The sequence below is a fragment of the Mytilus californianus genome, unplaced genomic scaffold (genome assembly GCF_021869535.1).
Source record: "Mytilus californianus isolate M0D057914Y unplaced genomic scaffold, xbMytCali1.0.p SCAF_1, whole genome shotgun sequence".
Lineage (NCBI taxonomy): Eukaryota > Metazoa > Mollusca > Bivalvia > Mytilida > Mytilidae > Mytilus > Mytilus californianus.
The window spans coordinates 135,306,179-135,333,959 of record NW_026262581.1 but is presented as its reverse complement, the minus strand read 5'-3'; the positions used below and the strand labels follow the sequence as shown (position 1 = coordinate 135,333,959).

At 31.8% G+C, this 27,781-nt stretch overlaps 1 protein-coding gene across 1 annotated transcript in view; it reads right to left on the bottom strand.

Annotated features, from left to right (window-relative positions):
- The window catches only part of LOC127735651 (uncharacterized), a 77,877-nt gene extending 73,762 nt beyond the window's left edge, over positions 1-4,115 (bottom strand). Inside the window, exons 1-2 of the mRNA XM_052245896.1 lie at positions 3,988-4,115; positions 3,209-3,270 (exon numbers count right to left, since the gene is read on the bottom strand). Coding sequence (XP_052101856.1) covers positions 3,209-3,241 — 33 coding nt within the window. The 5' untranslated portion in view covers positions 3,242-3,270; positions 3,988-4,115. The remainder of the gene's footprint in view (positions 1-3,208; positions 3,271-3,987) is intronic.
- Positions 4,116-27,781: the final 23,666 nt, after the last annotated feature.

The following is a 27,781-nucleotide window of genomic DNA, read 5'->3' as shown; positions in this document are numbered from 1 at the left end:
GATTTTGTGGTAAAAGTAAAAGTCATGACCGCACTAGAAAATGTATACGTAATCTCAGTTTTGAATATATAATACCTGTTCATACGCATGCCATATTGAAATAGGATATTATAAAATCCGAGTTATATTTGAATTATCATATTGAAATTGAAACCAGTTTGCATTTACAATTATATTTGTTATATACTAAAATCAGATGTTAGTTGAAATCGACACAATGAACCACAATGCTATGTGGGCTATTACGAGTTTACTATCACTTAATAACATGTGGAAAAGGTTAAAAAGGGGTTATTTTGTATTGTTTCTAGAAATCTCATATTTGATTTTTTGTTCATCTACTGTAATATATGAAATGTAAATAACATAATCTTCATTCGCATGCTCAGATGTTAAAAGTGTTGCTCACAAGCTTCAGCATGCGACTTGTCAAAGAATACATTTTGTTTATGTTATGCACTGTAACAGTTGCATTCATTCCGCATGAAATTGATAAAGAAGTGTCCATTGAACAGTAATTTCAATTGAACTCTTTCAAACTAATTATTAAAGTACTAAAGGATTACATGATACTATTTGCCAATGGAATTTTTTTATCCTGTATACTTTACAGCGTATGTCTTTCATAATGCAAAGAGAATTTATAAAACTTGATATCGAGCAAAACTGGCTACGAAGCACCATGATGTTCATAATAAACACCGAGTCTTTCTACACTGGTTGTGTTGACTTTTAGACTTGACATGTTATTTAAGTAATTACATTAAAATTAGTCGAATTCAGTATTTTCAATAATTTTTTTATATAGATAGACTGGGACACCTGGTTATTGTTAAAGACTTAATGCTGCACTCCAGTTGTCGTTTGGATATTTTTGTCGTTTAGTTGCTGTCTCATTGACATATATGCCACACCTCTTTCAATTTTAAGTTAAAAACATTTAAAAGTACACCATACACTCGTAAACGTGTATATACAGAAAAAGTAAGGGAAAATTACTACGTACAAAAGGAAAAAAATAGACAAAGAATTGCGCTTTCATTGTTGTTATTCATCTCACAGCTGGACTTTGTAAATATGTTGTGACTCCAGAAGTAGAAAAAACCCAATAACTTAGGATTGATGAATTGAATAATATTCTCATACACTAATAAAACAATTACTGAGACAAAAAGTATTTACAATGATAGTGCAACTTTCATTGCCTGTTGTAACACCAGAAAACATTTTCTGATAATCTATGAAGGTGTTTTTTGTTTTTGTTTTTTACAAAGTGCCCTTTATAGAGATTTATTGACCTTCGCAATGACAGAAGCAGGCTTAATATAATACAATATATTCTGTGCCAAAGAAAAAGATTTTTGAATATATTTTACAATTATTGAATATTCGCTTCCCCTATTTTACGAAGAACTGAAAAGTTCCGGATTTTCCCGTTTAAAAATCTGAATGCAAGTGCAACTAATAAGATTTTTAGTTTTTGTATCGTTTGTTTGTTGTCTTGTGAACGAACTTTTTAAAATCTTTGTTTATTTATCAATAGTACTAGTGACTAGGGTCCAAGTGTTTCGAACATTATTTTCATAGGACAGAAACAATTATTCGTCAATCTGAGCAGAGAACTAATACTTTATTTAAATGAGCCTTAAATGTAACCACATAAGAAGAAAAAGAAAGATGACATGTTTTTTTTTCAGAAATCTGTTAAAAATTCCGTTGTATGTCAGTAAAAACACGTGTTATCCGAGAATTGTAAACACGTAGTACTAGAAGTCAACCGTCATTCACCGGAATGGTCAATTACCCAGGTAAAACATTTTAAGTATTATGTAAACAAACTATTATATTGGCGGGAACATTAGTATGCTAAATTATGCATACCTGTATAAGGTAGTGTACCCGACCTGTCATAGGAAAGAATACAATATGTCTAGGTTAGTCTATAAAAAGGTATATACTATGAAATTTAGAGCGAGGGGCTTGCCCCGAGCTCTTAATTTCATAGTATATACCTTTTCATAGACTATCCAATTTAGCACATATTTACAACTCGAGTAATCTTTTAATTGGTCTATTGATAGTTTATTTTGGCTGACTACTTGTATCACAGGTGTATGTAAAACGGAGCTCATTAACGAAGTTTTGTAAATCTACTCACTAGTATCATTGTAAAATATGTGATTTCAAAAGGCCCTTGACTCCAGAATGAAAAGATGGTAGCTGCTGGTGTAAGTATGTATATTGATATAAAGTGGTGTTTCACTATACATGTTCTTCTTACATGGTAAGATGACCAAATAAATTGACCAAAAGAAGGCAATAATTAAATTGCAGTGGAAGCTTTACATGTTTTGAAAACATTTCTTAATTTCACTAAAAACTAAAGCTACAATAAATTTGAAACATATAGATAGTTTGTCCCCATAGATATAGTCTAGCAGATAGGCATTAAAAAGCAACTATCAATAGATCAGAGATTATAGGTTTTGTGTGTTTTTTTGTTTTTTTTTATTATTTCAAAGTAAAAACTAAAAGATTTATCAGAATATGTTTATATATATAATTGGCACATTATCTTCAGACATAATCACAATTTTTCAATTCATGACATCGTCCTGAACATGCATGAAATATTTGCCACTGGAAATTAAGCAACCGATAATCAATAAATCAATCAATTCATGACGAAATAGATCACCTTCCTTAAGAAAGTTTAAAAAATTATCACCAAGTTGCTTTAATTTCCCTTCACAAGGTTTCATAGTACACACTTTTTTGTGTACAAAGTAATTGCATGGATGATACATTATTACATTATCATAATTTTAAGATATCGTTGTACTCTAATCAAGGAATAAAGAACCATATGTATTACCCTTTATTTAAATGAAAGAAATAGCAATTATCAAAAACATTTTTTAGATCCAAAGATTTTAATAGCAGGATATTTAAAAATCAACGTGAAAACTAATTACAAACTATTTAATTTAATTTGGAACACAGCATTTTATTTCAAAACAGCCAGCGGTAATTTTTGATTTAAATATCTTCATTATGATACAATGAAATCTTACCCTTGTGGTCATTCATGTGTAGTTACTTAGTACACGGGAAAAGTATGTACTATGAAAATTAGAAGGCAAATATAAGCAATTTGATTGGACGAGAAGTTGTAAGTATGTGCTAAACTACGGTGAAATATTCTTACCTGAGTTATACTTAGAACAAGTACTGATTTCATTTCTTATCACGATCATATCATCAACACCACTGACAAAGAAAAAAACATATGTTTAGCTCACATGAGTTGACAGTATTCTTTTAAGAAATATCGAATAACACAAACATTATAGAATTGTGACTAATACGAGTGCACTTTACCTTATGTAATTATGATTTTGTAAAATATACAAATGATTAATGGTATCAAAGCTGAACGTTAATACACAATTTTTACAACAAGTAACTAAAGCATTGGAAAATATATGAATGTATAATGTATAAGTGAAAGGCAAATATCTCACCATTTGAGTAGAATTACTGGTACCAGGAGAGAAGAAAGGGGGATAAAAGATCTCGTTTAGTTATGTATATATATATGCTTAACTTGGTGTTGATTTCTCTTGAATTATAAAAGATCATTTTCCCATCGAACGAATTTGTTCAATTTGTAATATTTTACCTATGGTTGCAATCAAAAGAATGTCTAGGCTTTCTAATCTTATATCCCTCATGTTATATTTGATTTATAAACACGAAAAAGAAATTGCACAAACTATGCTGAAGAACCAAAATATAACTAAAAAAACAATAGCCCAATCTAAAAATACAGAGATACGGTATGAGTATGTTTTGAAGTTCATTGATATCAATCAGTACATGATTTTGACGGACAAGAGTCGGTCAAGAGCTATGCTGACAGATAGCAACATCATATTTCTGTTGATTGGTTACTATTTTGTCTACATATTTTAATTAAACACTTACATGTTTTTTGAAAATCAAGTACTTATTTCCACAATTTAAATTATGATTGTTCAAACAATGTTAACAGCGACAAGGAATTTGTTCGATATTGTTCTTCCGGGACTCAACATGTTATTTGTATAACCTCAACTTGTTTTTATTATTTATAATAATTTCAATTGAAACTATTCAGTTTTGTTATAGATGAGTGACAAAACAGGTAGATTTTTAACTTGAAAGGACAGCCCTACTTACAGGCTAAATCATGGACCAATGTTTACGGTAATGTATGGCACGGTCGTAGCATGAAATTAAATGGCGCAGTTACCTTGTTTGAGGTTAAAGGTTGAAAAACGAAGATATGAATGTTTTAGGAAGAGTTTCTATGTGACAGATTAGTCAGTATAGTTTATCATTTTTATGAAAATGACGTCAATTTAAAATTCTCAGTTTCTTGTCGAAATACTTGATAATGATAGACACAATATTGTTTACAGTTATGTAGGGTATGACAGTAATAACATATAAAAAAACGAATATAAATGCTTTAACCCCTTCACGTTAGTACCGCTGAGTCAAGTTTTAAGGCAACTAGTTTGCGTTAAGTACCTGTCTTTGTAAAAATCATGCAGAGGGTGATTCATGACATGTCACAGCAGTATTTTTTTTTGGCCCTATATCATAAGAACTTTGGTAGATAAGTAAAATTCTGTCTTTATTTTCCCTGTATATTGCCCGTAGCCATGGTAAACATCAAAACAACATTTTGCCTGAATATGTGAAAAAAGACCCTTTTGAAAATTTAAAATAAGGGAATTTAAAGTCCCATGGAAATTTAGTTAATCAATAAAAACAGTAAGGGTTTTTACATTGTTAATAAACAAAACCCCAAACTATTCAAAAACGTTAAAATTTTGAATTTACCAAATAGTTTGTTTCCATAGCAACCATTTAAATATGTGTTAAAATTCGAAAATGAAAAATTTCAAAAACTCCTAAATTTTAAATGTGTTTATCTACCAAGACCAACAATACCATGACATTTCATTGACAAATTTTGAAAGACAACATTCTATATATTCATAAAATAAAAAGAAAGTCGTGTGTTTTTTTTTTCTTTAAAAAAATAATTTTAGTCAAAAATTGTCAATTTTCACCAAAATTCAGATTGCCAAACAGATGAATAATCAAACATTTTGAACTTAAAAAGCTAAAGCATTCCATTTATATGTGCATTTCTGACACAAATTTAGTAATTATAAATGAGAATATATTATTGATAGAGATATGTTGGTAGAGAATGAAACTTTTCTCCCTGGGCATTGCCCCCCCTTTTTTTTGAAAAAAAATCTTTTTTTTCAAAATTATATTTATCAAAAACTAAAAGAAAGATGGTATTAAATTCTGAACAATTTTGAGCATTGAAGCATGAAATTTCTTCAAAGGGTTAGTACCTCCTTCCCCATTTTTAGATATTAGATTTTTTTCAGAAATGGGGAATGTGTCAAAGAGACAACAATCCAACCAAACAACAGAAAACAGCCGAAAGGCTGATGACTGAATGAAGGATTGCTGCGTCCCTAAATACATTAAATACACTTGTTTTGTGCAAATTGAAATTTTTAGATGCTATTTCATGGTCTTGAAAATTAGCCTCTGTCGAAGTTTTATTTCAGTCTATGTCAAAAAAACTTAGTCTCAGACTGTCTTTAAATTTTAACTCTAAACAAGAGGCTCTTAAGAGCCTGAATCGATCACCTGTAATTTTTTGGTTAAATCTTTCATCAATGATTATTTGTTCTTTTCAATATATGTCAATGAGTGGCTTAAAAATTCCATTTACAGCTGATTTCAATGAGTGTGTAGCTAAAGGTAATATCTTTGGTTAGCTTGCTTGCTAGCTGAACCGTGAAGTCATTGTTAGGTAAGGTATACTACCCTTCATTCGAAGTAGCCAGTCCTACAGACAGATAGGTTGGTTTTCTGTCGGACTAGTCAACTCTTAAAGGAGGGTAGTTTACCTAAACCTTACAATGACTTCACGGTTCAGCTAGTAAGCAAGCTAACCAAAGATATTACCTTTGCCTACACACTCATTGAAATCGGCTGTAAATGGTCTTTGTATCTGTCATATTTTCTTCAAAAGCAAAAAAATGCATTTTACCCTTATGTTCCATTTTAGCCATAGTGGCTATGTTTCTTGAATTACAAGGAAATAAAATACAAAATTTATACTAAATACTCCCAAGTTTGGCTGAAACTGATTCAGCAGTTTCAGGAGAAGATTTTTTAAAGTAAGCAAACTAGACGAACAAATTGTGAAAAAAATCTTTAAAGGGCAATAACTCCTTAAGGGGTCAATTGACAATTTTGCTCATTAAACTTATTTGAAGATCTTACTTTGCTGAACTTTTTTGCTGTTTATAATATTCAAGATAATAACCAAAAACTGCAAAATTTCCTTATAATTACCAATTTAGTGGCAGCAACCCAACAATGGGTTGTTAGATTCATCTGAAAATTTTAGGGCTGATAGAACTTGACCTAATGAACATGTTTACCTACATCAGATTTGCTCTAAATGCTTCATAATCTGAAATCACATGAACACGAAACGGAGCTACGCCGGATGCGTCGACAGAGTAAGCGTCTACTGCTATGTATGCATAAAAATCTTCTCAATCAAGAATAAGACACTATCGGTTAGTTTTTTTTTGTTGTTTTTTGTTTTTATCTTAGAAGACATCTCTTGTATTTAAAGATCTAAGACCGCAAAAAATGTCGCTAGTGAACTTATACACAGACACATCGTATTAATCAACCAATTCGTGGTGGTAATCGTAAAAGCTATGTGGTGTCGATTTCAATAGTTTTTCATACTTACTTTGTTAAAGCATTTTTAGTGAAAGGAGAACATCCCGTTAAGGAAGTTTGTATTATGTGTACAGGCACGAGCGTAAAGTATTCCTTTGTTATATTTAGCTATAAAATAAAAAGACGCAGTCTAATTACAAACAAGCCAACTATCCAGCAGAATTCAAATAACGTAAATATCACCAATTGTAGGTCCCCGTATGATTATGAGGAAAATCAATACCGTATAGTCAACTATAAAAGGCCTGATTTATAAACAAAGCAATAAATGAAAAAAAATTATGATTAACAGAGGCAAAAGACATCCGCAAAATTGCATGCGCCTGGCTTTGGACAAGCACAAACCAAATCTAGCGGGGTTTAACTTGTTTGCAAGAGTCCAACCCTTCTCTAACATTGGACAGTGGTGTAACAATACGTTATTAGAACAAAATGAAAACATCAGTTAAAAACGGCATGACTCATCTGATCGACATCAACCATAAAAATAACTAAGAAATAGACTAAAGACATAAAGCACCGCTCTAAGAGTACTCGCAGTTACTAGAAACTAGTTCAAAGCCAAGTAAAACTAATCAATAAATCATGTTTCCCAGACTACAATAGTAATCAATACACATCCAGTGAAAAAAGTAAGGACGTTATAAACAGGATGAGAAAACACTACGGTAACCTTGTATAACGCCAAAATATAAATTTTGACAGGATGTAGAACCACTAGTGTTCCTAATTATGCAGAAATACATAGTTTTGTATTGTTTCCAAAAGTCAAATAACAAAAATACCGAACTCCGAGGAAAATTGAAAACGGAAAGTCCCTAATCAAATGGCAAAATCAAAAGCTCAAACTCATCAAACGAATGGATAACAACTGTCATATGCCTGACTTGGTACAAACATTTTCTTATGTAGAAAATGGTGGATTAAACCTGGTCTTATAGCTAGCTAAACCTCTCACTTGTATGACAGTCGCATAAAATTCCATTATATTGACAACGATGTGTGAACAAATCAAACAGACATAATAGGTAAAAAAGTCAAAAATAGGCAGCTCAAAATAGGGGTGCAATAGTCAACATTGTGTTTTAATCTTAATCACTATAAAAACAAACAAATATGTCAACAAAGAAAAACAAAAACGCATATAAATTATTGATAACAAATGCAATGCTAGAATCGATAAAAACAGCATTCAAAGTTAAATTATAGCGAACGAGTAAGGATATGACTTTTCGGATGTTTATTTGGCGAGAGATGATTTTCCAACATGCATCATGGTGTCTCGATTTCAAATTCACGCTACGAAAATTAAGAGGGCTAAATTTTTATTTAAATATTTTTTCACAATAATTAATTTATTAATTCATACGGACATTATAAACAGGTGTGTGCTCCAAACATCAAAACGTTTTCAACAGAGTTATAAAGAAGAACGACAAAAGTCGACATAACACAAATATTAAGGTCACCATCAACATCACAAGCGACATGTTTTTATGGTCTTATATTTTAAGATACAAGAATCGTTGCCTTATATGTTGATTAACCAATTATGTCCTATTCCTGATGGTGACATTTCTTAAGATTCGCATAGAAACCTTCATCTTGATTACGCGCATTCAAAACGAAGTAAAGTATTTACAGAGTATCAAAATCTGAGGTCCAATTAGCTAAAAGAAAATTTTGCCACTGTCAAATAACACACATTAAAGTAAGAAGACACTAAGCTTCCTTAAAAGAAATGTATGCAAAAGAAAAAATCAATACGATAAGATAAACAAAATAATTGCAGAGGGAGATAGAAAGCTACAGGCAATTCCTCGGGCGAGTGATTAGATATGATACAAAAAATGTAGTGCATTGCCGCATGTTCCCATGCCTGTCCAAAATCGGAATTCCGAACGTCATTATCAGGGGTTGACTTATGTCATATAATAATCTTTGTTTTAAAAATTTCGTGTTGATGTCGAATCTTTGATTTGATTTTGATTTTTGGTGTTTTAACGCCACTTTTAAGCACCGCTTTTGTGCTATTTCGTGGCGGCCAGTTTTTATTGGTGGAGGAAGCCGGAGTGCCCGGAGAAAACCACCGACCTTCGATAGGAAAACTGACAATCCTAGTCAATTAAGATTGGAGTCGAGTGCACCCGCACGAGCGGGGTTCGAACTCACAACCTCAGTGTTGACTGGCTAGTGATTACAGTAGTAACTACTTAGACCACTCGGCCACCGAGGCCCTCCTCGAATCTTTGAATGCATAATTATAAATTATCGATGTTTTTTTCAAAGAGAGAATGTTTCTCAGGTGCAATCTCATTGAAGGGCGATAGCCCTGATTTGAGATGAGGCTGAAAACATCTTCGAGTTTGAAAGACTATGACATCGTTAATATTTACATTGACAACGGCTCGTGCGCTCTTAGTTTCTAGCGATAATTTGCTATCTCAGGCGAGTAGCATGATATTAAAAAGTATCACAAAAAACAAAAAAAAATCAAAGGAAAAATACACACAATAGCGATAAGATCAATTTATCATCAACGGTTTAGAGCTTGTCATGGTGAAAATATTGTTGAAGACAGTTAGTTGACCTAGATGTTTTTTTTCTTCTCTCATTTGTGTATTTTTGATTTTTTAAAAAGAAATCAATAGAAAACTAAGCATACAAATAAGCAGTGATCTACAAGAACCGCACACAATTCAAATCTCCGGAAATGGTAAACAGCTCATTCTCCAACAATTCTTCAAAATACTCATAATTTTTGTACATGTACGGGAGAAACAATCAGATGAAACGGAAATATTAAGTTTTGCTCCGACTAGGCTTTTAAGTTTGGGTCTCCTATTCTTAAATAACATAATATGAAATATACGTGATTCTAAATAAGTGGTCCAACAAGGGGCAACATGAAATTGTTATGATAAACAAGTTCAAACGAACAATACCATTAGAAATGTCTGATACATATAATATAAAGAAGAGAAAAAGAAAACCAAATCATACACGTAAATAAAAATTGTGCAAATTTGTGTTTTTCATTTATACAGGTAAATCTTAAGATCAGGACATTCGACGACATCAACAGTCATAACAGATGAACTTTGTTTCGAAAATCCGTGTTCATATAAATCTGTTTGAAAATGGAGTTCAATCTGTTTCTTTTTTCTATGAGTAATGAAATGTCGGTGAGACCAAAAACCAAACTATAATAACGATCTGAAAATTTAAAACATTTCTAGTGAAACTTAACGAATTAGACATATCACCGGGTTTTGTCAACACGACGGGTGCCACATGTAGAGCAGGTTTATCATACCCTCCTGCCGAACCAGATACCACCTTTAATTTTTTTAAAGGGTTCTCAATCCTCCTCTTGCTTTAGTTTTAAGTTTTGTTCTTTGTGCTTTTTAATGTTTTAATGTCTGTGTTGTTAACACCAGAATCAGTCTTATATATCCTTTTTTGTAAAGAATTTCAAAATCTAAGTTTTAAGGATTAGAAAATACACCTGGGTAATAGATATTTCCAATCAGCTATTGTATGATGCACAATCATTTAATATAACTTACCGATTTATTTTATAGGAGTTTCACATGTGGAGCAGAATCTGATTACCTTTCTGGAGCACCGGAGATCACCCCGGTAATTGGGGATTCTTGTCGCTAAGTCTTCAGTTTTCTATGTTGTGTTTGTAGACTGTTGTTTGTCTTTTTTTTTCTTTTTTTGCCATGGCATTGTCAGTTAGTTTTCGACTTATTTTTTGCCTATCTATTTGGTATCTTCCGTCTGACTTGTGCATACATATAATTTAATTGAAAAGATATATATATATACCCAAAGCGACAGAAACTTTAACTTTAACAAAATTTATAAAAGTCCAACTAAAATGAATTTATTTGTGAACTATATTATATTGTGTCATAGATCAAAATTATTCGTTCAGTGTATGTTTACTTGTTTTTGTTAATATGTCTTTTTGATTGAGTTAAGCAATTTCAATTGATATTTTATAGTTTGCCTTTCTATGTTGTAATGTTACACTACTATTTCAGGTTAGGGTGAAGGTTGGTGTCTGTTTAAACGTTTAAACCCGCTGCATTCGTTTGTACCTGTCCTAAGTCAGGAACCTGTTGTTCAGTCGTTGTCGTTTGTTGATGTGGTTCATAAGTGTTTCTCGTTTCACGTTTTTTATATAGAATAGACCGTTGGTTTTCCTTTTTAAATTGTTTTACACTAGTCATTTTGGGGCCCTTTATAGCTTGCAGTTCGGGGTGAGCCAAGACTCCATGTTAAAGGCCGTACTTTGACCTACAATTGTTTACTTTTTACACATTGTGACTTAAATGGAGAGTTGTCTCATTGGCACTCAAACAACATCTTCTTATTCCTATATAAGCAGTTCGAATTTTATTTTTAGTTTTGGTTGACTGTTATGGAATAAGCTGTTTCACGGATGACGACGGATATGTTCCAATTGTCGGAACAGCAATCCTATCTCCTTTTTCACGAATGTGACCTTCCGAATTAGACTTGCACTGAGTTTGTACTTGTATGAGCAACACGACGGTTGTCACATTTGGAGCATGATCTGCTTACCCTTCTGGAGCACTTGAGATCACCACTGGTCTATGGTGGAGTTCGTGTTGCTCAGTCTTTAGTTTTCTATGTTGTGTTTTGTATACTTCTTTTTGTCTTTTTCTTTCTTTTGTCATGGCGTTGTCAGATTATTTTCGACTTATGCGTTTGAATATCCCTACAGTATATTTCGCCTCATTTTTTCAAAAGTATAAATGCATGGATGCTTTAAGGTTTTACCAACATGTGCTATTTAAGATACTAAATCATATTTCAGACCTCATAGAAGTTGACCATCATATAGATCGGACAATGGTACATTGCGATGGACTTCTTTAAATGTTGGCTTCAATGCTATAAAGTACTTAATTAAGTTACACGGGCGCAGACATTTTTAAAGGGAATATGACCTAGAGATAACACATAGGTTTTCTGCGATTGGTTGTTATATCATTTGCATATTTTCTTTAGGAAAGCATTTTTTTTATTTTTATCAATACTTTAGGAAATTTTCTGCGACATGGCTTTGTATAACCAAAAACAACACAAGAAAAAATCACTTATATAGTAGATTTCGCGCTCCTATTAGAGACCGGTAGTTTTTCCTTAAAGAGTTTATTGAAAGCACCTTTTAAAAAAATAATTCCTAAAAATAGCATTATCGGCTATGTTGCCATCATTTGGTACTTTGCATTCTCAAGGATAATAGACAATACCTTCCGTTCAGAATGCTCTATGGAGTTTTTTACTTCCTTATTTACAAACATTACAGAAAAGATAACGATCATGCCACAAATTATTCAACCAAATAACGTAGGACTCATAACAACAAAATAATGATACATGATGATTTAGATTTCTACTATCTCTGTAATTTTATATTGTCGTTAGGTGAATTGCAGAATTATGGGAAAACAAAGTTTTATCATAGAGACAATGCAAATAACTTTTTTTATATAAATTTGTGTATCCGAAGTGCTTTTTTTTTATCTGTCTGCATAAGCAATGTTCAACGTCAAACATATTTTAATTTTCTTGTTGTTATGATATAAAAGAACACAAAAAAAATCTTTATTTTCTATGGCAACACAGGTGGTTTCCTAATATTCCTGGACGACTAGGACACTACAAAATTATTATGACAAAGGCCAAGTTCGCCTTTTATAGGAATAGCCTTTGTTGATTTGGTGAATATGTGTTGGTTTAAAAAAAAACAAAAGCACATACATCATACATGAATGCAACAGGCATTAAAAGTATCAATAATATATTAAAGAATATATAACTAAAACTATTCAAAAAGAAGATATTATTTTCAATACGTAATGTTTGATTTCATCTTTGGCTATAATATATTAGACATTGAACATTCCTAATGAAGAGATATCTAGAAAAGATAATCGGACGCATATTTTGTTAATGGTTTTGAACTGACATTGGTGTATATTTAAGACCCAAACAATGCGTCGCCTCCTTCTGTAGATAGGTTTTATTCTTGATTTTCTTTTGTAAAAAAATCTAAACTATAGATTTATGGCAGAGGTAGTATATACTTACTGCTTTGCGTCCATGTATTCAGGGCTGGGGTCAGACGAAACAACTAAATTAAATAATTCTGCTACATGTATAAAAAGACTTAAAAAGAGAATCATTTCTCCGAATGCAATAACCTAACGACGAGAGAAGTTCAATGAAAAAAATGAGTCTTACAGTGTTTCTGGTAACGAGTCAAAAGTGGAAGGAGCGACATTATTTTGGAAGAATTGAACAGAAAAACAAAAATATGGATACAGAATGATGCATCAAAAATAAACACATTAATAAAAATTTGCTGTTGCATTGATAGATTAGAAAAAGTAATTATCAATAATTGTATAAAAAAATCTACTATAAACATATATTTTTAAACAAAACAATCATTATTTTGAATTATTTCGTATCTTATTTTGCTCCTTTCCCCCTTTTTTTACGCAGTACAATGTGCTTTGGTCACTGCATGTTAACCGACTTATACGCCCCACAAAATCTCAAACACATTGCTTTTTCACCAAAATTGAAATGGAATGTTTTGTTTCTCTTTAAATTCAATATGGGATCTTCCAACCAAAAATGCCCTATTGTTTTGTCTCCCTTCCCCACAAACTTTTAACAGATTACATTTTTTTTACTTGGCTCAGATTAGATTCCGTTATCTGACTTGATGATATGCTTGTCTTAGTGGGTAAAAAGGATAAGATATTGTCTTGCTAGTCGAAGCTCCTGGGCATTTTTTCAATAATCAAACTAGCGTTATCTCGTCTTCTTCTTCTCCCTAAAACATAAAAAATGAATTATTTTTATAACCATTCTTAAACACATATTTTAAATTTTCTCTATGATTTTTAATTATATATCTCTTTAATATTTAAAAACAGTATGGTCACCTAAGGAATGAAGAATAGTATCTTCATCATGATGATCCATTATTATAGCTTTTGCATTGCATCTAGCTATAGTTTTATAATCGTTTTTCTTGAAAAATCATATCATTGATTGATACAGTTAGTGTTCATAATGATGTTTACTCCAGCAGTCAACAGTATTCAGAAACAATAAATGCGAAACAAATATTTACCATACTACTTTCAATTAGATTGCAAAAAATACAACTTAACCTCTGTACTTTTAATTAGAAAAATAGGCAGTAAGCTCTTGTTGCCTCTTTCATTGATTTCTTTTGCCTAATCAAAAAAGATGTATTTTTGGCAAAAGCCATGGGAAGTTAGTTTATAATTTTATGAATGTATGTTTATATTTCTTTCCAGGTAAGACAGAATTTAACAACTGCTTTCGCAAAGACAATGACCAAGACCATTTTTACACGTTCAATAAATGTTATCAAATGAGCTCCTTTAATGATAAACCTAGAGAATCTAAGTACTAAATTAATCCTTCATCTTGAAAAAACACTCATTAAGTGGCAAATGTTAAAAGTATTCTCTCATATTTCAATGATATGTGTATAACAAATTCTAGAGGATTTCTTGCAATTCATAATCGACCACAATTACACGGAAGGATGAGGTTGATTCAAATATGCATTCTTCAAGAAAAGTGAGAACAAGTACTACAGTATTGAAACCAGACAAGGATGGAAATTTGTGACAAAATCCAGAAATACGTCGATGAACCTTCGACTCCTCATTGAACGCTAAATGGACCATTTGTAAGCAAACCCGGAGGTTTTGAATGTTGCTCTCGAAAAAACACGGACACAATAAAACCAAAATTGTAAGTGAACTACAAGGAAATTGTGCGTCGTTTGTGCTCAAAACACGTAAAGTATTCACATTAGATTAGCAATCATGAATAAAATCATGAATAAAACTATGATACTCGCGAAATAGAAGTAAATCGATCTGATCGCATGTTATATCACTCGATATAAAACTGATCTACACTCGAAAAAAGCGAACCGATTCACCTGAGAAAAAAACCGATCTCTGCCGGACACTATACCTACCCCGTGTGTCACAGCTTTTTGAATATTTATTAATATGAATGTCATCTAGATGAAGAGTTACTCATCGAGTACTCGTTGGCTTTCGCTCGGAAAAATATATACAAAATGGAAACCCAAATTATACCAGTTTTATGTATCGTGGGTCGTTGTCTTATTGACGTTAAACTGGCAACATCATTATCTAGGACTAGAGGTTGCACTTGTGTAAAACCAGCAATGCAATTTTTCATAGGAACTGCATAAAATGCATATGCAGTCACACTTCATTCAGGAAGTTTTGAGGAGAATGTTATATTTCCCTGGAAAGGAGACATGCACTACTTTTTTTTTGCACCAATAAAACATATAGCTGTGCGGCATATTTTCAAGTTTTACTGGCCTCCATGTATAAACATTGCAGGATCGCACTGAATTTTTCCATTAAATTTGACTCAACACCCAATTGTCTTCCAGTCCTCCTGAAAAATAAGTTAAATAAATAGACATTTTTATTTATATCCATTTAATTCTCCAATCAAGTCTTAATTAAAAAAAAATAGTTTGCATCCATGGCAACAACTATGTAAACAGTAGCAGTATTGATATGCATATTCAATTTCTCCCCAAAAGAGGCGTAACTTGCAAATCACACGTGATTTACAAAGTGCAACCTTTACTGTACTTTCAAACCCCTTTTAGGGTGAAAATTTTCTTATATTCTTGTTGTTATTTATGTAAGTAATAGAAAATACTAAGTTACAATGGTAGTTTATTCATTATTATTTTTTTTAGTAATTCTAGTAACTATACCCAGTTTGCGGCAAGGTGTGTTTTTTTCCTTTTCACTAGCTTTTTTTTTGTATGCAATATATTATTTTTTTTGTCTTCTTAATAAACTAATTATATATTTGTGTTTTTCTTGTGCCTTGATGTAATAGCAATTTGAATCATGGTTAGTTTTTCTACAATCTGTCTATTTTGTAGAAATTTTGTCTTCTTTATGTACTATACCATAAAATGCATAAAAAGTTGTCATACAAGCTTCCAAAAAATATCCCTATAACAAAAACATACACCTTATCTTTCCTTTCTGTTTATGTTATAGCACACAAGCCTGTCAGCACTGATAAAAATATAAAATGAAGAGAGGTCAAATTAAATGAACTTGTCAAATTAAAAAATAATGTAATTGGCCATCATGATGATTTTTATATGATTTATATAAAAATCTTACATCTGGGGTCACCTTCAGTACCATCAGAGATAAACAAAAAACTTAGTCATTCATGATTGTTTAGTTGTAAGGTCCTATATTTGATGTTTAAATATTGAAATACTGGAATAAAGTGCATTTCAAACAATTCTTACAATAACAATGGGTCTAATCCCATGGCGTCTAAGGAAATACACATTTCAGAAAGGAAACAAGCCATATAAGGGGAAAAAATACAAAAATAAGACTTTACCTGATGAAAAAGGCAAATTTGTGAGACTACCAAAAGACTTGTATGACTTAGTGACTTAATCTGTTCATAAAAGGAATGTTCAAGTAATTCCTGCCTCTACAAAGTCAGCTCGCTTTCTAAGGCCGAAGCCTCCGACAAAAACAGACTTTGAAAATGTGCTGAAAATGAAACAAAAACAGGGTAAGAATTTTTTGTTATTAAGCTTTCAAAAATAATTAAACTTGCTTAAAAAAGCCACTTATTAACAACTATGAAGAAATAGGCATGTTTCTTATATGCCAATTCTTAAAATGTGACATCTGAAGAAAATGCAAGCTAGGATTATACTTATTTTAAAATTTCTAGTCCTATATATATTTTTACAATCTAAATTGTGCATGGTTTTTATATATTTAATATATAAAAACACAGACAAAGAAAAAAATATTCACTTTTGAAAGTAACTTTTGTCAAAAAGCTTATTTAAAGAAAACACCATTGTAAGGGAGGTAATTCAAAATAGAATTATTTTCACATTTTCCAAACATTAGTTTTTGACCAAGAAAAACTAATTCATTTCAATTTTGGCAACATTTTTCAACTTCAGGTCAGAGAAAAATAGTTTTCGACTCCTTCGCATCAATGAACTGGAAAAGATGTGGAATGAGGTTTTCATAGAACACAAACAAAAATCCCCTATGTGCACTGGTTTCATACCATGGGATTTAAGTGCAGAGCAGCAAAGAGGAGCTGCCTGGAGAGAAAAGGCAAGCTGCAATAAGTGTTCTTACCATTCCAAAATGTTCAACCTGTACAATGAGAGGATCACTAAGAAACGTGGTCGTCGAACAGCAGCTATTAATATATCCATACAAGTCGCACTTAATCACATAGCTATCAGCACAACTGGTCTACAGAAATTATTTCTTGGTTCTAATATACCAGCTCCTTCCACTTCAAGTATGCAACACAGTGCTAATGTTGTTTCTGAAATTATAGAAGAGTACAATCAAAAGGATTTGGCTCAGAAAAGAAAATTATTAAAGGAAATAAACATATTGAGAGGCGATAATCCTAATATTATTAACATTCAGGCCGACGGAATGTATAATAACCCTATTTATTCCGGAATGGGTAAAACACCATTTCAACCAGCTACTCAATGTACATACAACATGTTAGAAAAAAATACTTATACGCACAGTATTGTAAGCACAAGACAAGTTTCTAAGCTATGCTCAAATAAGAGTGAACATAACACAAAAACAAAAGTTAAATCTCACATGGGTCACTGTTCCGCAAACATTGAAATGCATGACAGCATAGGAAGTGAGGAGCGATGGGCTAAAGACTGCTTGTTAGACCTGAAAAATGATGGTCTTGAAGTTCAAGAAATTACTACTGACCCTGACAGCAGTGCATTTAGGGCTGCAGAGTCTCTTTTTAAAGCTGGTACTACCAATACTCAACCAAGACATGTGTTCGCAAATCATAGACATTTTATTAAAAAAATGTCAGGTCTGAAGGAAATAATGACGGCACGATTAGTTTCAGAGAAAGATAAAATGCTAAAAAGGTTTGCATCAGATATGGCAGCACGTTGTCAGGCAGAATACAATGCTGCCTTTGAAAGATTCAATATGGACTCGGTACGGATAAAAGTTCACCTATCATACGCATGTCATGCTATAGTTTCTTGATATCAGGGAGATCATAATGGGTGTACAAAATATTCCCTTGTTTGTTCAAATAGGAATAGTTTGAAGACATGGACTGAAAAATCAGCTTATCTTAAAAATAACTTCAAATTAAATAAATCAGAGAACACAGCAGCATTGTTACGTGAATGCGTAAAATATCGACTTGGACCTACCATGCTAAACCGTACATGCAAAAACACTTACACACAAAAAGCTGATGCAACTAACCGTGCAATACGGGCAACTGTACCTAGCAATGTAACATTTACCAAAAACTACAAAGGAAGGGTACATACAGCTATACACAATGTAAATAATGGCCCTGGAGAATCCATCGTTAAACTCTGTAAAGCGGCTGGGGATCCCATTGAACCAGGAAGTCGTGCTGCACGAGGTCTGAAAAATATTCAACGACACAATGAAAAACATAAATTATACAAAAACAGTCAAAGCGGTACACAGACCAGAGATGCTAAAAAAAGCATGAACTCTATGAAATATATGATGAATATCAAGAGGAAGAAGACTATGAGAAAAACAAACTTTTATCGACAAAACGGCTGGCCGCATAACATGCTCAAGAGTATTCGTTTGCCAAAAAACTCAGATCAAGACATGTTAAAAATAAATAAATTACCTGCATCAGATAAGACAATACGGTAAATGACTTTTTGTACACTGTTTTATCCGTCTACAGAAAATTCTATCTATGTTTATACTGTGCGGCTCTAAAATCAGGTGATCTGGATTTATACATTTAGGGTTATGGCAAAGGTGTGAAATATCTAAATGATCACCGTTTGGAGAGTAACGGGGAAGATTTTCTTTTAATATTCTTTTATCTAGCATATAAGATAATCTGTGAGCTCTTTCAAGAGTTCTAGTGCCATCAGGCCAATTAACAACTTTTTTCCCATAGACCCCATGCCCCAAAGCTCCTATCCACACTGTACAGTCATAATTTCCATAATTGTTTTCACTTTTTTTAGACAAAGCTAAAGCCAATGCATTCCAAAATGATTCCATGTTGTTTCTGCAAAATGAAAACCCAAAAGGGGTCCAACATTTGGTTCCCAGGGAGGCTGAGTGATGAATTCCCATTATTTACCTTATAGGTTGCACTTGTGTAAAACCAGCAATGCAATTTTTCATAGGAACTGCATAAAATGCATATGCAGTCACACTTCATTCAGGAAGTTTTGAGGAGAATGTTATATTTCCCTGGAAAAGAGACATGCACTACTTTTTTTTTGCACCAATAAAAACATATAGCTGTGCGGCATATTTTCAAGTTTTACTTGCCTCCATGTATAAACATTGCAGGATCGCACTGAATTTTTCCATTAAATTTGACTCAACACCCAAATGTCTTCCAGTCCTCCTGAAAAATAAGTTAAATAAATAGACATTTTTATTTATATCCATTTAATTCTCCAATCAAGTCTTAATTAAATAAAATAGTTTGCATCCATGGCAACAACTATGTAAACAGTAGCAGTATTGATATGCATATTCAATTTCTCCCCAAAAGAGGCGTAACTTGCAAATCACACGTGATTTACAAAGTGCAACCTAGAATTTTATACCATAATCAATACTAGTAGCTAATTTAAGTCATGTTCAAATTATGTAAACAACAAGTTTGTCAATCAAGAACTTAATAAATACCTATTAAAAATTATTACAAAGTCAAACCAGATCAAACAACAGTCTTTGGTAATTGTAAAGTAAACGCATTGAATGATTAACAGAGGGGTGATAATTAGAACTTACTGATGCGTTTTGGTTATTCTTTGAAGGTCATCTCAGGCTAAACTAATTTATTCTTATTTAGAAATAATATCTTGTCAACTAATACTGGCCAGAGTCGGTTTCTCAGCTTTGTAATTTAACTAACAGCTCTTGCATACTAAAAGTTTGCTCTGACAGCACGGCTAAATGCGTAAGCCTAGGAAAACAACTTTCGAGCATATCCCACTTCTTTTCGGCGGAATTTTAAATGACAATTAAGCGCTAACATTCGAGACGTATTCTAATGTTGGTTAATCAAAGATCACTATTTAATTTCTAGAGAGGCGCTCTCAGTAGAATTGAATATCATCTAAAGAAGGCAACAACATTCTAACAGGAAACCGATTAGTTTAGTATCATATTGGCATTCGATTCTCGGTACTACCGAGCGATAATCGAGTATTCGTTGATATTCCTAGTAATAACAAACTGCAATTAAGTAAAAGATAAAGTCTCTAGCTATAAAACAGGTTATAAAAACCGTTAAACAATTCTCTATAAAATATTTTATGTTTTTTTTTATATGTGATATGATCTTTCTTTGGTAAATTTTGAACTTTCTGCATTTTACCCAAATATTTTGGTTATTTTGAATTCGGAAATTGAAACAGCTTTTATTAATGTAACGATTAATTAAATATGTAAACGGAAGTACATTTTGACAACAATTAAAACAATATATGGATATTCCGTTGTGAATAAAACTTCCTTATATATTAATTTGTTCTATGTATGAAAGAAATAATAATCAATTGTGAAGCATGGGATATATTATTTCTATTTTAATTTTTTTCTTACTACGCTTTCCACAAAAGACAAAAGAACTTCAAGACAAACAGAAAAATGTATGCAGGTAAAGTATACTTGACATTTGATTAATTGGTGGAATTTTTAAAATTATAGTGTGCACTCAAATGGCAACAGAACGTTCAAATTTTACCGGGCAGCCTTGTTAATAATCATTCGTTATAGAACTTCCAATATTTGAAGGACATCAAAGCGATACTGATTGCAAAGATCCCAAAATATTAGATAAGGCTTCTGATTCTTTCTACCTAATAGAGCATTGCGCAATATTCACCGTAACATGTGAATTGCGAACAAACATGTCATAAAAGTAATGCTTTGTCATTTTAAAAGGAAGTGGACTTTAATAAAGGTGTTTTATTTTAAACTGTAACATGATTGACAATTTTTGTTCAATACTTAAATACTCTCATTGTGCCTCGAAAGTATCATAATACAGTCCTTAGATATATCGCATGACAACCTTAACACTATTATATAGGACCATCCAGTATAGATACAGTAGAATTGGCTTACCTTTTCGGGCACCTGAGATCACCCCCCGGTGTTTTGGTGGGGTTCGTGTTTGTCTTTTGATCGTTTTTCTTTTTGCAATGGTAATATTAGCTTGTTTTCCCCTTATGAGTTTAAACAATGGTATTATTTTTCTGTTTTCCCCTTATGAGTTTGAATATCCCTTTGGTATCTTTCGTTTCTCTTTTATGATAATTTCTAACCTGTCTTGAAATCTGTCAGGAGCTGTCAGGACAACTGTTATATAACCGTCTGTAGAACAGGTTTGACAGAAGCTGTTTTTAAAATTCTATGACAGTTTGGACAGTTCAAATTTAAAAGAATTATGACAGTTCTAACCTTACTTTTTGGACAGTTTACCCTAGAACCAGTTTAGACAGATCTTTCTCAAGAATAGTTTTGGACTGCTCTATCTATTTATATAGTTATTTGTTTGTTTTATTCATATGTTTTTTGATCTTGTCAGTATCATTTATTTTTTTATTTTGACCTGATGATACTAAACCACATATATATCATTACATAGAATTATAACTTCATTTGTATACCTACATGAATTTATTTCATTTAAGATCGAGGGGTCTCTTATTCGAAGATACAACCCGCACGATACCAGGTTTTAAAGAAATGTGCTTCAAGGCATACAATAATGACCTGTATAAGGTCATTATTTACCCTAATGAAAATGCAAACTACAGTTTATTCAAACAATTAATTCATTTGATAGTAATCGTGTGCTGTTGCCAATTCGACTTTCATTGTACAATTTCGGGGACTGACCAGCAGAGGTATCGACCCAGTGCTGTAAAAATGAAAACAACACGTTATAAATTTCATGCGTCGAAGCGCTTTTCTGGGTTCACCTTCATCAAGAACGCTCAAACCGAATATTTGAAAGCAAAGAATGTATAACTACCTAAACAGTTGAGAGTTATATGACCAAAAAGGAAAGGACATAACAAAAATAGCCAAATTTATCTAAGGTCAACTTTTCCTGATGGAGTTGAAACCTGAGTTTATTATGATTTCAAAATTTATTAACGGACAATTTTAAAAAAGTTTGTTATAAATCATGTCTGTACCGAAGTAGTGTCTACTGAGCGGACGATACTCTCGGAGACTGATAGTCCAACAGCAGAGGTATCGACCCAGTTTCTTTGCAAACTTGTCATAAGGCTTTCAAAACAAGTCAAATGTGATCACAGTTATCTGTAAAGCCTTGTTGATTTACACCGTATTAGAAATCGTAATATGGCCTATTGATTGCCATTTTTCGTGTTATTACGGTAGTGGTCTCTCTTTGTGTCAGTTTGTGATTGCTTTACATTTATATATACCCTTTCTTATACAGTATCAAATTACCAAATAATTTCATTTTTTATAAGTAGGGGGAATTTAATATTTTCTATCCTGACTCAATTTTGAAGAACATAAATGTATTGCTAGACGAAATAAAAAAAAACCAAGTATTCTAATTAATTGATGAAAAAACAACCTGCTTTTCCATGGTATAAATGTCAAGAAACAAGATAGAAAAAAATCACAGCACTCACTTATTTTATTAATTTGGTATGATATATTACTTACTTTTCATACACCGTATCGATTCATTGGTTTCTTGCTTCATAAAATTAAAATAGATTCCTTAATGTAACTGGACAGTGATTTCTGACTTTTACATTTACAAATATTGATTCTTAAAAATTCTATAGATCTACTCCAATTAATATCAAAACCCAAGACTCTCCGTATTATTTTATTACGACAAATGTGTAACTCATCATCTTCATCATCAGCAGCATCAGCAGCATCATTTATACAAATTCGATGGAAAATCATCTCTCCTATCTGTTTCTTCCATTGCAATCAATATCTTATCGTTATTAGAAGTATTTCACAATATATCTTCAAATGTAGGATTCAGACAGACATTTACATTGACGCCGTTCACTACTATTAATTCGAATACAAGTTACCGTTGAAAGGACTAATAGTCATATGGTCATTACAATATCTATTTTAATAACATATAGATAGCATTACAAAATAATTTGATCTATATAAATGTACAGAAAATAATATCATAATTTTTATGAGACCATTTCAATAATTTGGATTTCGATGTCTTTACTTTACAATATAATTTAATATTAATCCTAACATAATACAATTTATAAAACAATCAATGTGGACAAGAAAATAACCAAAAAGATAAGAAAACAGGAAGACAAAAATTATTTAATTTGAAAATTCAACGTTGAAGGTGTTTTTCGAAATATAAATCATGTTAGATTTTGAAATGTATCTGTATGTGTTTTTTGTACGCGTACTCTCACAAATTTGGTTATTTCGTATTGCTATTTTGTTACAGCTGTGGTAACGCATCAGATTTTTTTCAGACTAAAACAGCAAATATTTTCCATTTTGACATTGTGTTTCTGTACAAAAGACTTTTGACATGTAAGATCGTCTTTATGCAGACTAATAGTTGATGTGGCAGGAATCTGAATATATGTTGGATTTCTTTTTTTGGCATGAAAAATTTTATTGAAATGATCAGCAAACCACTCAAAATTCTCCTATATGCGCCACAGTCTATATACTAATATATATACTAAATTCAGAACCTGTTATTTAGTGGTTCTCGTTGGTTGCTGTCTATTTTAATTCGTTTTTCGTACATTGTATAAGTAAGACTTTTACCATTTTTCATTTTAATTGTTTCACATTTCATCACGCCGTATAGTTTTATAAATTACTATACGCTAAAAGAGATGGCAAAAGTACAATTCCTTATTCCCACATTATTGTCCATTCCTTATTCCTTATTTCCACATTATTGTCCATTCCTTATTCCTTATTTCCACATTATTCTTATTCCTTATTTCCATATTATTGTTATTCCTTATAATGTCATTTCCTTATATCAACATAATATCCTTATTAACATCATTTCTTCCAAAATACATCGGATGCTGGCCCTGGGAAACAGAAGCTCAGCGGATACATAATTCCATTATAAGAAGCATAATATATTTGTTGATGTTGTGTCGCTATTTTCGCCAATTGGTCGAAGTCGTTGTCTGAAGCCTTGACGAAGGATTGGGATTACAATCTAAATAAACTATCAATCATTTAAACCTGAAAAATAGAACAAAAACAGCAGAAAATTGAACAACATGATATAACATATATACATATTCGTTACATTTAAAAATTATCTCTTAAAATATAGTGGTGGGTGGGTGGTTATCTTTTGAAACAATATTTGTTAATTCATACGGAACCCAATTTTTACGTCTTCTTCTCTCTGCTGCAGCGTGGGAAAGAAAGAATGACGTCACAGTAATCAACGTTAAAATAATCAACGTCTCGTATAATACATTAATTCCACCAAAGGCAAAAAGCGGGACAACTTCCAAAACTTAAGCCCACTTTCCTCCGATAACCGGATTTATTCTTCATAGGAATTAATCTTAATAAGTCGACAAGAATTGGAATTAGGTAGATTTTCTTGGCAATGACGTCTGTTTTTTTTTTTTTTTTTTTTTTTGAAACGCGTTCTCCAAACGTAACAAATATGTTGTCGTTCAATAAATCAACCATCTTGATAATGTCAGTTTCTGTCTATTTGTTTAAATCACAGTCTGTTTTCTCAACGTAAGGGTTGTTTCTCCCTAAATATAAACTAATCACATATACAAGGCGTAAAATGTTGTACTCAAGATGCACGCTCTGTCAACAAAATACTCATCAGTGACACTCGAATCAAACAAGTTAAAACACCAAATAAAGAAGGAAGTTGAAGAGCAATGAGGACCCATATTCCGTAAGATTTTGCCAAATTTGGATAAGATAATCTATTCCTGGGATAGAAAATCTTAAGTATTTCGAAAAATGCAAAGTTTTGTAAACAAATAAATTATAACCATATATAAGATAGTTCATGTCAACACAGAATTGCTGGCCACTGGCCTGGTGATACCCTCGAGGAGAAAACCTCCACCAGCAGTTGCATTGACCCAACAGTTGTTAAGATACACGTTTGTGTATCTACGTTGGACATTTTTTTTATAAAACAAAGTGAGACTAATTCTTTCAATTTGTCTTTAAGTGTCGAATTAGTAGTATTTTTGAAAAGGTAAGAAAAGTCAAAACGTTATATACCATTGTAAGAGGAAGAAGCCTGTATGTTCTCTAACAGATATTTTCAATTTTTAAGTATCTACATCAGATTCATAACGTCTATAAAGTAGGTAGTTTCACAATCACTATGAAGCCCGGCTTTGATTGCTGATGAAATGATTGTTAATAGTTCATAAAGAGATGTCGTGGAGCACTTAGAAGACCCTGCAATATAACTTTGATTGTAAGGACACTTCTGTTATTAACTTATCAAATAAAGTGATGGAAGATCAAGTTCTTCGTCTTTGGCTTAAATTCCAAAGGAACATGAAACTTTACCAATACTTAACAATTGTTTTTGCAATATACCGTCGCTACAACTAATATTAAGAATACAAAAAATGCGGTCTTGATATTGAACTAGAAGCAATTAAATGTGACCAAATTTCAACACTTTTTAAAATTATAAAAACCTACCAATTTTAGATTGTCATGGCAATGTTTAATTCCTTTCTAATTGGTCAATATTCTACAAATTCTGTCAAGGCGATAAATATTCTTAATGATATTAAGGTTGGAAAATAACTTATCAACAGTATCTTTTCCATGGCTAACTTTGAAAAATGCATATTTCACCATGTAGTATAGATAAGTCTTCCTTATGATATGAACGTTGAGATATAACTAATAGACAGTATCTTTTGTCGGGCTTACTTTTGAAAATGCATATTTTACCATGTAGTATGATGATATTTTGACAAGTAAATCAGGAAATGCAATTTTTTGTCGTTGAAACCAGGAGATATGATATAAATATTTTTATATTGTTCGTGTAACATTCCATGCACATATCATTTAACAACAATTATATTAAAAACAAATTTTGAATTTCCATTCGCAGCTAACTGGTTGCTGGTATAGCCTTTTTAACATTTATTTAATGGCTTTCCGTTTCTCTATTGTTAGTTCATTCATATTCATATTTGTGTTGCCAGTTAAAGGTTACAGTACATGTTTCAAATTTGTTTAACTCTAAAATGTTACCAATTGTGCAGTTTAATTTACATCTATAAATGATGCATATTGGACACAAACTATAACAAAATGGAAGTATTTCTACCGGTTTTATTCTGTCTGTTTCAATATTTGTATCTCAATATAAATGTCAATGGTTCATTAAATCTTAGGCTGTGATACATTTTCAATTGTCCAATTCTCACGCACCCATGTAAACTAATGACATACTGCACTGTTATTATCAGCCATATGCTTTTTTCACAATTTTGCACTTAAGGTATGCTTATAAGTAATTTTCAACTGTTTACAAGAATTGTTTCCCTTGCACATTTCCTTTAATAAAAACAATTTCGTCAATATCCCGTTAAGTTACTAAAAAAAATAGATTTATGACATATTAGACGCAGGTGTTTTAATATGGAACGCCGTAACTGTCTTAAAATGTATAGTGTAGATATTTAATGTGTTTTATCGCTTTGTCTTTTCGTCCTGTCATTTCTCCTTTATGTAATGTGTAAGTGCCTTTATTTCCTGACACTGCATCTTTGTGTTATGTCAAATCACTTATTTGTTTTGTCTAAAAATTGTTGGATATGTCATTGCTACTCTTTGTTATGTGCAATATGCATTACATTATGTTGTTACTGTTGTCACTACAAACCAGTAAAAGTCTGAAATGGCCTATATCTGTACTCGACTGTACTGATTTTTACTCGACCAGTCTGAATTGGTCTGAATTTTACTTGACATTACTCGACCCCAGTCTTAACCATACTCGACTGTATTGATTTGTACTTGACCCTTATCTTTGCCATTGAAAATAGTCTGAACTATTACTCGACCAGTCTGAAACAGTCTTAATCCATTCTCGACCTGTACTCGACCTATTTTTTTCAGTCTAAACCATACTCGACCAAAGGTCTGAACAATACTCGACCAGTCTGAACCATACTTGACCAAATAACCTCTACATTTTCTAAATTTTAACTGTTAAAATAAATTTCTTTTTAACTGACATGACAACAGCCACAATAAAATAAAGATATATTATAAAAACAGATTTTTACATTCTTACATGATTCTCAGATTTATCGAATAGAGATAGTTAAATCAAATTATCTTTAATAATTTAATTATATTAATTTTAAAGTTTTAGAGTTTTGTTAAAAAAAGATTTTCTTTTACCTAAAAACCACACCTATACTGACAGTAATTAATCCTTATTAAGGTGCTTCTTGTTTGGCATGTGTTTTTTTTTTAAATTAATTTTCCTAAATTCCTAAATAAAAACTACATAGGTTTCATGGTTACATACCAAAAATGTACAATAGTTATATAATTATCTTTTTAATGAGGTAACAACAGCCAACAAAATCACTGAAATTGTTTAACCTTATTTTAGAAATATATCTATTATTATAATTTGGGATATATTATATACAATATAAATCAAAAAGGGATAAAATTAAAGAAATTAATAAAATTGT